Source organism: Oncorhynchus masou, chromosome 8 (assembly GCF_036934945.1).
Source record: "Oncorhynchus masou masou isolate Uvic2021 chromosome 8, UVic_Omas_1.1, whole genome shotgun sequence".
Taxonomy (NCBI): Eukaryota; Metazoa; Chordata; class Actinopteri; order Salmoniformes; family Salmonidae; genus Oncorhynchus; species Oncorhynchus masou.
Genome location: NC_088219.1, coordinates 16,050,138 through 16,064,320, shown reverse-complemented (window position 1 = coordinate 16,064,320; position 14,183 = coordinate 16,050,138). Strand labels below are relative to the sequence as shown.

The window sequence follows — 14,183 nt, the reverse complement described above, 5'->3', positions numbered from 1 at the left end:
TTTGTTACTTTTATTTCTTCTTTTTTTAGGTATTTTTCTTAAAACTGCATTTTTGGTTAAGGGCTTGTAAGTAAGCATTTCACTGTAAGGTCTACAATGTATTCAGCGAATGTGACAAGTTTTGATTTGATAGATACTAGAAAGCTATCTCAGCAACCTGAGTAGGAATGTGCCAAATGTTGTCCTTGGGCAGGTGGGTGTGGCCAGGCTAGAACAGTGGGAGTTTATATCGCTCTGTGGTCTCACCTCTTTTACTTTCTCTATTGAACACAGACACGCAGACATGAATAGAGGGCTCTGGAACTTGACACACTGAGTGCAGGGAAGCAGTGCTCCCAAGCTAACAACAAGGTAAGGCTTCCACAATGTCTCAATTCCTTTCTGCTTATCTCTCTCATACTCCCTATATTTCTCCCTGAACAAGGTTTTAAAGCTTCTTCAGCAGTATTATCATTCTATAATAGAATAGATTGTTGGCAGAGCAGACTACAGCATGTACACTATGGAGAATGGCAATACGGCAGGGTTTTTATTACAGTGAACATGTGAGGTCTAATAATGTAAATAAAATATGTTGTCTGTGAACAACATGTACAGGCATTGTTCTTCTGATTGTGTGGATTACTTTTAACCTTTTTCCCCCATTCTAATTACTGAATATTAAAACCTACAATCTACCTGCAGTGAAGCCATTCAACATTCACATTGCATTCAGTCATCTAACCGGCTCCCGGATGTGTGGATTATTAGCTTTGTGTTTTGAGGACAATCCAGCTCAGTACATGACCACATCCATGAAGTTTTGAACACAACTACAAGGATTAACCACAAGGTTTCACATTGACAGCCAGGCAGTGTCGTTGTCACAGGATAGATCAACGGTGTTATTGCTGCATTAGGTTTTGGTGGTCAGAAACAAATGTTTTCCTTTTACCAAATTCCTTTTGATCTATTTTATTATCTCTCTCTCATTCTCTCTCTCTCACACATACACACACTTACTTTTATGCATGCTATAGGCTTACACATTTTTCCTAGGAATACATTTTTATTAAAAACTGTACTAAGACAAAGATTGGATCCCGTTCTCGTACAAACCGGAAGTGAAACTGTAGGAGGGAGGGTGAGGCAACTTTGGAAGTTACTGTCCCTTGAGTTCCAAAGAATGCAATGATAATGTGCTTCTAATTAGGAAGGCTCCTGGGCTGTCTTAGTGGTGAGCACCAATATCACTAATGCAATACGATATCATTATTGTTTGAGCAAGGCATATCAAGATATTGTTTTATCCTTGCTGTTAACCTACACTTTTATGTAAAAGAGCATACATGACTGTTCCGGCCGGCTGTCACAAACCCTCTCGCAGGCTCTCAGTTTAGCATACTTAACTGCCTGTTGATGGCTTCCCATTGTATTCAAACTGACTGGGAAGGTTAGGACCCCAGAACATTCATACCTGACCCAATGGGCAATCAGCAAGCAGTAGTCTGAATTTCACAAGCCTTTGAAGTGAAGCCCACACAGTCCACACAATGTCATTCAAACCAATGTGATATCGACATTGGTTAGAAAAAATGCAGCTGATACTTTTTATTTATTTATTTTACCAGGCAAGTCAGTTGAGAACAAATTCTTATTTTCAATGACGGCCTGGGAACAGTGGGTTAACTGCCTGTTCAGGGGCAGAACGACAGATTTGTACCTTGTCAGCTCGGGGGTTTGAACTCGCAACCTTCCGGTTACTAGTCCAACGCTCTAACCACTAGGCTACCCTGCCGCCCCCTTGCCATATCAGTGCCCATCAGTAATGCCTATCACTGTTCGAGTTGAATGCAGGATCATCTCCTCATTAATTTTATTGTAACAACGAAGAAAGCCACACACAAGGGACCACACACTGCAGAATCAGGATTAGAAAACTACCTTGTAGATTACCTCATGCTGATCTGTCATTACATTTACATGACCAGAGTGCTGCTTCAGTATCAACCTATGTCCATGAGCTGTTCTGATGACAGAGTGACTCTCCAGCGACAATTGGGGGCTACTTCTCAATTGCAATCAAAAATAGCTCACGAGCTTTAGAGAACTTACACTTTTCGAAATCGTTCCTCTTTTGCCTGCTCTACAAGTTCACACATGCCCTTATTGATGCGGTGAAGCAAATGCAGCACCACGGCATGCCCAGTAGTACACAAATTCACCATAATCACATAATCACAAATGTAAGCGAGAGGGACAGAGATATCCAGCTCAGTCAACTGGTCTCATCATGTTAATGTACAATCAAATAGTGTTATTTTACAATAGTTGGAGAAAAAGGTTCACCCTGTTTTATGACATTTTGTAACCATTGCAGACCTGAATGATGATCTTTTGGTGGTTCCTGGCACTGCTGCTGGGATCTGTTGAAATATATAGAGGTATGGTGACCTAACACACACGCATGCACACACACACACATACATGCACACTTGATTAAGTGCACTTTAACTGTGCTACACATAGGGTGGGGACATCAAATAATACCCCCCCCCCCCCCCAGCTATTGGCAGACCATTTGGAAACTTCACAATCATCACATAAATAGGCTGTGTAAGCAGTCACTTAAAGGAAAGGCTGCGTATGTTACTTCCCAATCAGCAGTGACGGTGATTTCTTCTTTCTGATTCTCTCTTTCCCCTTGACTAACACTCTCTAGCCCATGAATGTGATGTGTTCACTTATCTGGACCTTCATCACGCTATCATTGGAACCAGTCTGTATGTGAAGCTGTTGCTGTACACCAGAGCTAATCTGACCTGCGGTCAGGAGCTGTCCCACCATAACCTGTCAGCCCAGCCCCAGTTCAACCTCACCAAGCCCACCACCTTTGTCGTTCATGGCTACCGTCCTACGGGCGCTCCGCCCAACTGGTTGAATAACATCATAGAGCAGCTGTTGGCCCGCGGAGACATGAATGTCCTGGTGGTGGACTGGAACCGCGGAGCTGCCAATATCAACTACCTGAAAGTTGTGACCTACTCACGAGATACAGCGGACAACCTCACTGCCTTCATCCGAAACATGCAGGTCATTAAGAATGGGTGTATAGTCTGAATACCTAACATATTTGATGAGGGCCAAATGTATTACTTTGTACTAACAGTGTAGTATCTCCTTTGCCTGTTTTGTCTGTGTCAGGAGAATGGTGCCTCTCTTAGTTCCATCCATATGATTGGGCTCAGTCTAGGAGCTCACATCACAGGCTTTGTTGGAGCCAAGTTTAATGGCAAAATTGGGAGGATCACAGGTTAGAATAGATTTTCTTCTTTGTTGTTTTTATTATGGATACAAACTTTAGAAGTCTTTTAAAACCTCGAATACACTATAAGTTTGCAAAGAGCGATAAAATTAAGATCCTACATCTGTACTGATCTGATATCGACCTGATCAGCTGTAGATCCAGCGGGGCCTCAGTTCAACGGGAAACCCCCTGAGGATCGTCTGGACCCTACAGATGCACAGTTTGTAGACGTTGTGCACACAGACATGGACGGTATGTGCCTCTGCTTGCCTGTTTGGTTTAATACAATGGGAATCATGTAGTCATGTGATGTGTTTCCTGTTCTGTCACATGTTCATTGTGCATCACCAGCATTTGGTTTCAGGAAGCCTTTGGGCCACATTGATTTCTATGCTAACGGTGGAGCCGACCAGCCTGGCTGTCCACTGACCATCTTATCAGGTAGGTCGCTTAGTAAGAGACCGTCCTTCGAATGATACATTAGATATGAATTCAACATGTGTATCACATAGTTTATTCCTGTAATGGTAAATACATCACTGATGTCCTCTAAATCCATCCTCAGTTCTCCCCTTCCTACTCTCCCAGGGTCTGGATATTTTAAGTGTGACCACCAGAGATCAGTCCTCCTCTATCTGGGTTCCCTGAACCGGACCTGTAACATCAGAGCTTTCCCCTGCACCTCCTACACTGACTTCCTGGACGGACTTTGCATGGATTGTGATCAATTCAAACCTGCCGGATGCCCTGTATTTGGTGGGCCCTCTAACTCCCCTTAGATTCATGAGTTTCATCTCATTAAAAGCTTTTTTTAATCACATAAAGATGTGATAGTTTACCTACTCGCCAAAATCAAGGCCTTAATTAAGCTAATGTACGTTACTGAATCGCACATAGGCTGCACTTACACATGCAGCCCAATTCTGATATATTTTTTTTCACACTAGTTGCTATTTTGACCAATCACATCAGATCTTTTCACATCAGATATTTTTCAGAGATGCCTGTCCAATCGCAACCATAGTTCTTCAATGTGAAACGCAATCTGTTTTGGAAGGCAGTGTCCCTTCACGTAGACATAACATGGCTGTTTTATCTATTGTTTCAGGTTATGACATCATAGAGTGGAAGGAGTCTCTGGTTCCTCTGCAGCAAACCAAGGCTTTCTTCACCACCAATAAACAGACACCATACTGCAGTAAGAGGATAATCATCAGCTTGCACACACATTTGACCTCTAAAGAGAGACTTGCCGGGAATACTGTTGTACATAATGGCCAGTAATTTTTCTGTGACGGTCTTCCTGGTCTAGCTTTACGTGCCTGGCTTATTTTAAATGATCAGCCAAATGTACAGTATAGCAACACTAACAAGAGCTCTGTCAAAGTTGTTAAAATATGGAAACATACAGAGTCTGTAACTAGGTCATTGGTCAGAGGAAATCAAATTAATGTATGTACTTTTTTCCCCCTCTCTCTCTCTCTCTCTCTCTCAGAGACAAGCTATTGGGTGGACATTGTAACATGGAACCGTGATACTCGCTGGGGCTACATCACCATAAAACTACACAATGGTAGTGAGGTGACAGAGGCAACAATAAACCAGTAAGTAACTATTTACTCACTGTATCATTACCAAAACAACACATACTGTACATACAGTATAGATAGACACTCTGGGGAATCTCATTAACATCTCATATGCTCTCCTTCTTCAGTAAAGCATCCAGTTTTAAGAGGTACTCAGAGACCCGATTACTGGCCCAGTTTGAAAAAGACCTTCAGAAAGTCCACAAGATCTCAATCAAATTCTCCAGGGTGAATGCATTTAAGTCTAAGTACAAACTACGGGTGCTCCGCATCCGTCTCACACACCTGGAGCGCAAAGACAGGTCAGTGTTCCGTCACATCTTCTTTCCTCTAAAGCTTCTATCACGTGTCCCCTATTTTCTACGTGGCACCTTTTCTTTTACTTTTCCCTTTCGTGTTGTTGGAAAAGGTTGATAGCAATTATAATTGGATTACAATTGGAAATGTTAAATAAACCTTGTGTGAAGTAAAATGTGAATACTGCCGATGCAAGGGATCTTTTGGGGTTGAGTGAAGAGTAAAAGTCTGTTGTTGCAACATGAAATTATACTTATTATTATATTATAATGACATCCTGTGTCTCTGCAGTTTGAGGTATACTGTAGAAATGTTATATGTTCCATTTGAAAAGCAGCGTATGTGAAAAAAGGAGCAAGGTTTTATACCCAGATAGCATATGCACACTTAGAGACACACATAAATCATTGTATACAGTAAGTGCACCCATCCAAAATGGGTCCATTTCCAGTTCTGTGCTGTTGAGGATTTCTGAAAATGGTGCTGTACTTATGGCATGTGTTAATCCGTTGGGTATGATAAATTACAAATTTGCTAAACGTATGAGATGTTACGAATTATAATTTGTTGTGGCTAACGGTAGCAAAGTGGTTAGGGGGCTAACGCTAACATTAGCTAGCCCTAGATGTTAGGGTTAACCTGTCTAGGACTGGGGTTCCGCTAGCGGATGAATCTTCATCAGAATGCACTCCCAGGAATCACAGTTCCACAATAAATGCTTGTTATGTTCGACAATGTCCATAATTTATGTCCATTTAAGTCCAATAGCTTCTTTTGTTAGGGCGTTTGGTAAACAAATCCAAAAGCGCGATCTGGTTTAGTCAGACGAAACGTTCAAAAAGATATATTACAGTTCGAAGAAACTTGTCAAACTAAGTATATAATTAATCTTTAGGATGTTTTTAACATAAAAATTCAATAATGTTCCAACCAGAGAATTCCATTGTCTGTAGAAAAACCAGAGCAGGTCACTCTCATGTGAAAGCGCGTGACGAGGCTGCAGGCAGACACAGCTCCCATCCGGCCCCCTTTCACATGAGAAGCCTGAAACAAAGTTCTAAAGACGGATCACATCTAGTGGAAGGAAGTGCAAAATAACCCATATCCCACTGTGTAGAGGTGAGTTCAAAAACGACCTCAGATTTCCCACTTCCTGTTTGGATTTTTTCTCAGGTTTTTGCCTGCCATATGAGTTCTGTTATACTCACAGACATCATTCAAACAGTTTTAGAAACTTCAGAGTGTTTTCTATCCAATACTACTAATAATATGCATGTATTAGCATCTCGGACTGAGTAGGAGGCAGTTCACTCTGGGCACGCTATTCATCCAAAAGTGAAAATGCTGCCCCCTATCCCAAAGAAGTTTTAAGAGAAGCCTTGTCTGTCCTATATCTGAGCGATACAAGAAAGATCAGGAAACATGTTTTTTTATGTTCATGTATATAACTCCTTATTTTCACTAAACAGTCTAAGCCCTGTTAGCCCATACAAATGCATTGAATAACAGATTCACTACATGGAACAACAGATAGTCCCATCCCAAAAATGTTCAAGAAGTTTGTTCTGAAGTGTCTATCATATATCTGAGAGATAAGAAAAATACATGTAAAAAAAATATATCTAAATAAACAGTCTCCACACAGTGCCTTCGGAAAGTATTCAGACCCCTTGACTTTTTCCACATTTTGTTACGTTACAGCCTTATTATAAAATGTATTAAATTGTTTTTTCCCCCTCATCAATCTACACACAATACCAGGTACTGACAAATCAAAAACATGTTTTTAGAAATGTTTGTTAATTTATTAGCAAAAAGTATCAGACTCAGTACTTTGTTGAAGCACCTTTGGCAGCGATTACAGCATCGAGCCTTCTTGGGTAGGACGCTACAAGCTTGGCACACCTGTATATGGGGAGTTTCTCCCATTCTTTTCTGTAGATCCTCTCAAGCTCTGTCAGGTTGGATTGGGAGCATTGCTGCACGGCTATTTTCAGGTCTCTCCAGAGATGTTCGATCAGGTTAGGGTTGATGTCCGGTTGGAAGGTGAACCTTCACCCCAGGCTGAGGTCTTGAGTGCTCTGGAGCAAGTTTTCATTAAGGATCTCTCTGTATTTTGCTCGGTTCATCTTTGCCTCGATCCTGACTAGTCTCTGCCACTGAAAAAGCATCCCCACAGCATGGGGTCATTGTCCATTTGGAAGACCCATTTGCGACCAAGCTTTAACTTATTGACTGATGTCTTGAGATGTTGCTTCAATATATCCACATAATTTTCCCCCTTCATGATGCCATCTATTTTGTGAAGTGCACCAGTCCCTCCTGCAGCAAAGCACCCCCACAATATGATGTTGCAACCCCCGTGCTTCCTGGTTGGGATGGTTTTCTTTGGCTTGCAAGCCTCCCCCTTTTTCCTCCAAACATAACGATGGTCATTATGACCAAAGAGTTCTATTTTTGTTTCATCAAACCAGAGGACATTTCTCCAAAAAGTATGATCTTTGTCCCCATTGATTGATTGATTTTCACTTCTGCACCAAAGTACGTTCATCTCTAGGAGACAGAACACGTCTCTTTCCTGAGCGGTACGACGGCTGCGTTGTGCCATGGTATTTATACTTGCGTACCATTGTTTGTACAGATGAACGTGGTAGCTTCAGGAATTTGGAAATTGCTCCCAAGGATGAACCAGACTTGTGGAGGTCTACAAAAAAATTCTGAGGTCTTGGCTGATTTCTTTGGATTTCCCCATGATGTCAAGCAAAGAGGCACTGAGTTTGAAGGTAGGCCTTGAAATACATCCACAGGTACACCTCCAATTGACTTTAATGATGCCAATTAGCCTATCAGAAGCTTCTAAAGCCATGACATCATTTTCTGGAATTTTCCAAGCTGTTTAAAGGCACAGTCAACTGAGTGTATGTAAACTTCTGACCCACTGGAATTGTGATACAGTGAATTATAAGTGAAATAATCTGTCTGTAAACAAATTGTTGGAAAGATTACTTGTGTCATGCACAAAGTAGATGTCCTAACCGACTTGCCAAAACTATAGTTTGTTAACAAGACATTTGTGGAGTGATTGAAAAACGAGTTTCAATGACTGAAACCTAAGTGTAACTTCCGACTTCAACTTTAGATAATAAACAAAGAGTAGTAACAGTGTCAAAACAAATGTGGGGAAGGGTTCAATATAAATAGTCTGGGTGGCCATTTTATTAATTGTTCAATAGTCTTATTGATTGTTGGATTGTCTGTTGTTTTCATCAACGCCATGGACCCGAAGTAGTAAGTATATTTTAGATCATACAGCATTACATTTGTGGCTTCGATACTCCTCCACGCACGAGGATAGTCTGCTGTCCTTTGAACGCAGTAATACATCTTCATATGAGGTCTTCCAAGACCTTCAGCTGTATAGGGTAAGTTTAAACCAGTCAACTTGACTCTTGAGGTTTTCCATTCCAAATAAAGTTGGAGAGCAGACCATTTATTCTATTTAAAAGTTGGATGCAATTGAAACTGACAAGGCCTGGAAAAAATACATCAACCTTCGTAATATATTCATTTGGATTATGTTGACCCTACCTAACATAGAAATAGGGAGAGATCTCCATCTCTGAACATCAAATTCAAACCTATCTATTAAAGGAGAGTAATTGATTTTATATGCCTCCTCCAGATCGCATGGTATAAGTACACCCAGGTATTTCATATGTGTGTTTGTCTATTTCCACTTAAATGTACTTTCTAAGCAGAAATATATATTATTTCAGTTTTCTCCCAGTTCACTTTGAATCCTGATACAGCACCATAGGTGTCTAACAGATAAATAAAGTAAAATGTCAGCTGTAATCTGCATACAATGATATTACATGTTGATCTCCACCAATCTCTATGCCCCAGATTGAGCCATGATTTCTAATGATTGATGCTAGGGGTTCTGTGGCTAGAGAAAATAAATAACTTGACAAAGGTCTTCCCTGTCTTGTCCCTCTTGATAACTTAAATGATTCAGAGATCTGTCCATTTTTTTGTAAAACACACAAATTTGTACAATAGTTCAATTCACTAAATATAAACCGGACCAAAACCAAACATTTTTAAGACAGCCACCAAATATGCACATTACACCATATGGAGTGATGGATTATAAAGTTATAAAGTACAAATGATAAAGTATGAAAATGTATGCACTCACTACTGTAAGTGTAGGTCGCTCTAGATAAGAGCATCTGCTAAATGACTAAAATGTAAATGTAATTATATTGAAAAAACTGCAGCGATTGTCTGAAAACCCCAATTGATCCGAGTGAATCAAACCCAAAAAAAATTTCTTTGCGAAAAGCCAATACTTTAGCAATGATTTTGTAATCCACATGCGAAATTGACACTGGGTGGAAGGCTCTGCATTACTTTATTTTTAAGTAGCGGGATTGTAGCCAAACATAGTGACTTGGGAAGTTTTTTTCTAGTGCTACTGTGAGCGTAAGTAACATTGGCTTTAATCATTTGGGACAAAAATGTCTATAACATTCCACTTGGAATTCATCATTACCAGGAGATTTCCCAATTTGTAGATTATTGATGGCCTCCAATTGTTCACATGGGGTAATGTTTCTATCCATATACATTTTCTCTGGTGCACTTATAATTGGTAAAACAGCCTTAAGGAAATTGTCTATATCCTCCTTTGAGCTTTTGTTTTTCAAATTGAAACAGTTTGTGATAGAATGTTTTTAAGACCGAGTTCATTTTAGAAGGATCCATTGTCATACTACCATCTTTGGTTTGAATGTTATACAGTAGATGGGATGTTCCTCTTCCTTCTTTCTCTCTCTTATTGAATTTGATGGCAGCAATCTCTGCAGATCAGGTGCTTAATTGTGTTATATTCAAGCTTCAAAGTGTTCCAACTGTTGAAGGGTTTCAACATTTCTATCCAAATTGTGTTTTCTTTCTAAATCGTGGATTTTCTGTTCTATTATTCGATATGGGTCTTCTTTTTCACATGTTAAGAGAACACGATACACCCTCTTGCTTTAACAGATTCCCAGACAATAGTTGGGCATACTTCATTGTATAAATGTTTTTCCAAAAACATCTTTCTGTGTTGAGTAACATTTTGTTAAATCGCTATGTTTTTGCATTTGAGCTTAAACATAAAGGTCAAATGGCTATGGTCCGTAATGATTCTAGGAAAATGCACTATATATATATACATACACAAAAGTATGTGGACACCCCTTCAAATTACTGGATTCGGCGATTTCAGCCACACCCGTTGCTGACAGCTGTATTTATCACACATCCATGCAATCTCCATAGACAAACATTGGCAGTAGACTGGCCCGTACTGAAGAGCTCAGTGGCTTTCAACGTGGAACCATCATAGGATGCCACCTTTTCTGCCCTGCTAGAACTGCCCTGGTCAACTGTAAGTGCTGTTTTTGTGAAATGGAAATGTCTAGCAGCAACAACGGCTCAGCCGCAAAGTGGTAGGCCACACAAGCTCACAGAAGGGGACCACTGAGTGCTGAAGCACATAGCGTGTAAAAATAATCTGTCCTCGGTTGCAACACTTACTACAGAGTTCCAATCTGCTTCTGAAAGCAACTTAAGCACAATAACTGTTCGTTGGGAGCTTCATTGGTTTCCATGGCCGAGCAGTAGTACACAAGCCTAAGATCACCATGCACAATGCTGAGCGTCAGCTGGAGTGGTGTAAAGCTCGCCGCCATTGGACTATGGAGCAGTGGAAACGCATTCTCTGGAGGGATGAATCATGCTTCACAATCTGGAAATCTGACGGACGAATCTGGGTTTGGCGGATGCCAGGAGAACACTACCTGCCTGAATGCATAGTGCCAACTGTAAAGTTTGGTGGTGGAGGAATAATAGTCTGGGGCTTTTTTTAATGGTTCGGGCTAGGCTCTTTAACGCTGTAGCATACAATGCCATTCTAGACAATTCTGTGCTTCCAACATTGTGGCAAAAGTTTGGGGAAGGCCCTTTCCTGTTTCAGTGTGACAATGCCCCTGTGCACAAAGCGACCTCCATACAGAAATGATTTATCCAGATCGGTGTGGAAGAACTTGACTGGCCTGGAAAGGGCCCTGACCTCAACCCCATCATACACCTTTGGGAGGAATTGGAATGCCGACTGCGAGCCAGACCTAATCGCACAACATCAGTGCCCGACCTCACTAATGCTATTGTGGCTGAATCGAAAAAGTCCCCGCAACAATGTTCCAACATCTAGTCGAAAGCCTTCCCAGAAGAGTGGAGGCTGTTATAGCAGCAAAAGGTCAAAACATATTGATACAACAGTAGCTAAGACGGGGAGAAGTAAATCTCTGCTCTACCTTCGTAACAGCACTATCAACAATGTAGGTCCTACAGGCCCTGGTTTCGTCGCACCTGGACTACTGTTCAGTCGTGTGGTCAGGTATCACAAAAAAGGACAGGAAAGTTGAAATTGGCTCAAAACAGGGCAGCACGGCTGGCCCTTGGATGTACAGAGAGATTGACTTCATCACTACTTGTTTTTATGAGAGGTATTGACATGTTGAATGCACCGAGCTGTTTGAACTGCTCGTGCACAGCTTGGACACCCATGCATACACCACAAGACATGCCACAAGAGGTCTCTTCATAGTCCCCAAGTCAGGAACAGACTATGGGAGGCACACAGTACTACATAGAGGCATGGAACTCTATTCTGCATCAAGTAACTGATGCAAGCAGTAAAATTAGATTAAATAAAACAGATTAAAATACACATTATGGAACAGCAGGGACTATGAAGCAACACAAACATAGGCACAGACACATGCATACACACACACACACACACACACACGATAACACGCGCACTATACACATGCATTTTGTACTGTAGATATGTGGAAGTGGTGGAGTATGGCCCTGAGGGCACACAGTGTGTTGTGAAATCTGTGAATGTATTGTTATGATTTTTAAATAGTATGAACTGACTTAATTTTGCAGGACCCCAGGAAGAGTAGCTGCTGCTTTGGCAGGGGATCCATAATAAATACAACTCCATATTAATGCCCATGATTTTGAAATGAGATGTTTGACGAGCAAGTGTCCACATACACTTTACTCATGTAGTGTATTAGACATTCAGAAACACAGTCAATACAATAAAACAATGCCTAAAGGGATGGTGTTAAAGGCGCCAAAAGCATTATGTATTGTCAAATAAATATTGCATTTGTCATGTACATGTGATTAAATGTCACCACATGGACTTCTTAAACCTGTTGTGAAACTTTTAATAAACTTGTTTTATTATTTCCAAACCTGTTTCCATTCAATTAAAGAGTCAGACAAGTGCATGTATTTTACTCAGGACTTTTGTTCTAGTTAGTTGATTGAGGATTTTATAATAATAATAAATTATATTAATAATAAGATTTCATTTGTATAGCGCTTTTCATTACAGCAAGAATCTTAAAGACCCTCTTAAAACAACAAAACAAAACATTTCAGTCAGCCTATTGACAGTTCTGGCTGGAGGCGTTAAGAGTCCTGGTTTCTAGAACTGGTTCCACACCCAGCTGTCAAAAGTAAGGCATTAGTAGGAGACTGAGATAGTATACAATCTAGTCCTAGCCAGGCAAGGAGAGGTTGGTACTTAATGTTTACTGTAGAAGCCCTGCTCACAAGAGGGTGAGGTAACATGGGTATTAGACTCTAAGGATCGCTCGCTATTCGATAAGGCCCTTGGCACCGAGGCTTAGTCCAAACCCAAGCTGTGACCAGTCTGTTGTCAAGGCAAGGAAGCCTTTTACGGGCCGCTTGGGATCAGGGACAAGGAATAACTGACTGCTGTGAGATAGGCAGGTCCGGGTTGAGACCCATTCGCGAGAGGAGAGATATAGTAGCTTTAACAATATGTGAAGTCACTGTTTCCTCTGTGCATTTTACATAATATTTTCACCTCTCATCTTACTTCTCGTACCCTTTTACTAAATCATCCATGTCACCCTCTCTCACACACAGGCCTCTCTGCCGCTATGACATTCTCCTGGAGGACAACAGAGAGGTGACCTTCAGATCCATCCCCTGTGAGGAGTCCAACTTCTGAGACAATAACAGATACACAGTATGATGTAGAGAGTCAGCAGTGGCCATTTGATGGCTCTCTGGGTAAATGGAGAGAGGCAGTTGACCCAGGTAGCCTACATGCTACTCACCCTCTGGTCCGTGTATTCAGAGGCTTAAGTCTAGTATGAGTCCAGAGCATTGTAAATGCGTGTAAGTGTGATGATTTTGATGAATGACATATTGTATTCATTTATGAATTTTTTTAAAGTACTATGATGATTGTGTCTGTATCACTGAGACCACTGTGTGGTATAATATCTGTGGGAAACCACTACTAAATACAGATTTTATTAACGTAAATACATATGACATTTTTGGGAATGAGAGCCACGTCAATGGGTCATTACATGAAAAGAGTGCATTTTGTATCCCTTTGATATCTTAATTAACCCCTCTATGGACACGATTGTGTTCTCCGTTTTGCTCTACGACCCCCACAAGTGTCTTGGGACTCGTCTGTCAGTAAATATCAGTTGTTTTGCACTAGGACCTCACAAGACTTGTCTGAAGGTCCCACGGTACCCGTTTTAAAAAAAGATTGGAAGTATATATGGAGACTGTTTAGTGCCAAAAATAAGGGTTAAATACATTCCCTGCTCTTTCTTATATCTCTCAGATATACGACAGACACTTAAGAACTAACTTCCTTTAGATTATTTTTTTAGCTAAATAATCCTTAGTATGACCTTAAAACAATTCCATATAGCTTAGTAGAAACCCCCCCCCCCCCCCCCGCCTCTTAGACAGGGCTTGGACTGTTTAGTGCCAAAAAGAAGGGGTTTATTGTACATATATTTTTTTAAACACCACGTGGAGAATTTAATACAGATTTTTTTTATATGAATAAAGACTTGCTAAAGTGCCAAAATGAATCATTT

General features: G+C 40.8%; 1 protein-coding gene across 2 annotated transcripts; it reads left to right on the top strand.

The window, feature by feature from the left end:
- The first annotated feature begins 263 nt into the window (after positions 1 to 263).
- On the top strand, positions 264 to 14,030 carry LOC135544204 (lipase member H-like). Of its 2 annotated transcripts, XR_010456305.1 has the most exons (12): positions 264 to 351; positions 2,360 to 2,423; positions 2,702 to 3,072; positions 3,184 to 3,292; positions 3,437 to 3,538; positions 3,638 to 3,727; positions 3,875 to 4,042; positions 4,395 to 4,484; positions 4,782 to 4,890; positions 5,004 to 5,177; positions 7,814 to 7,955; positions 13,201 to 13,278. XR_010456305.1 is itself a non-coding variant. In XM_064971650.1 (11 exons), the coding sequence occupies exons 2-11, from the start codon at positions 2,366 to 2,368 to the stop codon at positions 13,283 to 13,285; spliced, it is 1,356 nt and encodes a 451-aa protein (XP_064827722.1). In that variant the 5' UTR covers positions 264 to 351; positions 2,360 to 2,365; the 3' UTR covers positions 13,286 to 14,030. The 2 variants fall into 2 exon arrangements, 1 of the variants encoding a protein (XP_064827722.1); XM_064971650.1 differs by lacking the exon at positions 7,814 to 7,955 and having other exon boundaries at positions 13,201 to 14,030.
- Positions 14,031 to 14,183: the final 153 nt, after the last annotated feature.

What these genes read in the sequence shown, in the direction of transcription:
- LOC135544204 (XM_064971650.1), top strand. Translation starts at nt 2,366, where the DNA reads ATGATGATCTTTTGGTGGTTCCTGGCACTGCTGCTGGGATCTGTTGAA. An exon ending in CCTTCATCCGAAACATGCAG is followed by an intron (nt 3,073 to 3,183) that starts GTCATTAAGAAT and finishes TGTCTGTGTCAG; the next exon opens with GAGAATGGTGCCTCTCTTAG. An exon ending in CACCTGGAGCGCAAAGACAG is followed by an intron (nt 5,178 to 13,200) that starts GTCAGTGTTCCG and finishes TCTCACACACAG; the next exon opens with GCCTCTCTGCCGCTATGACA.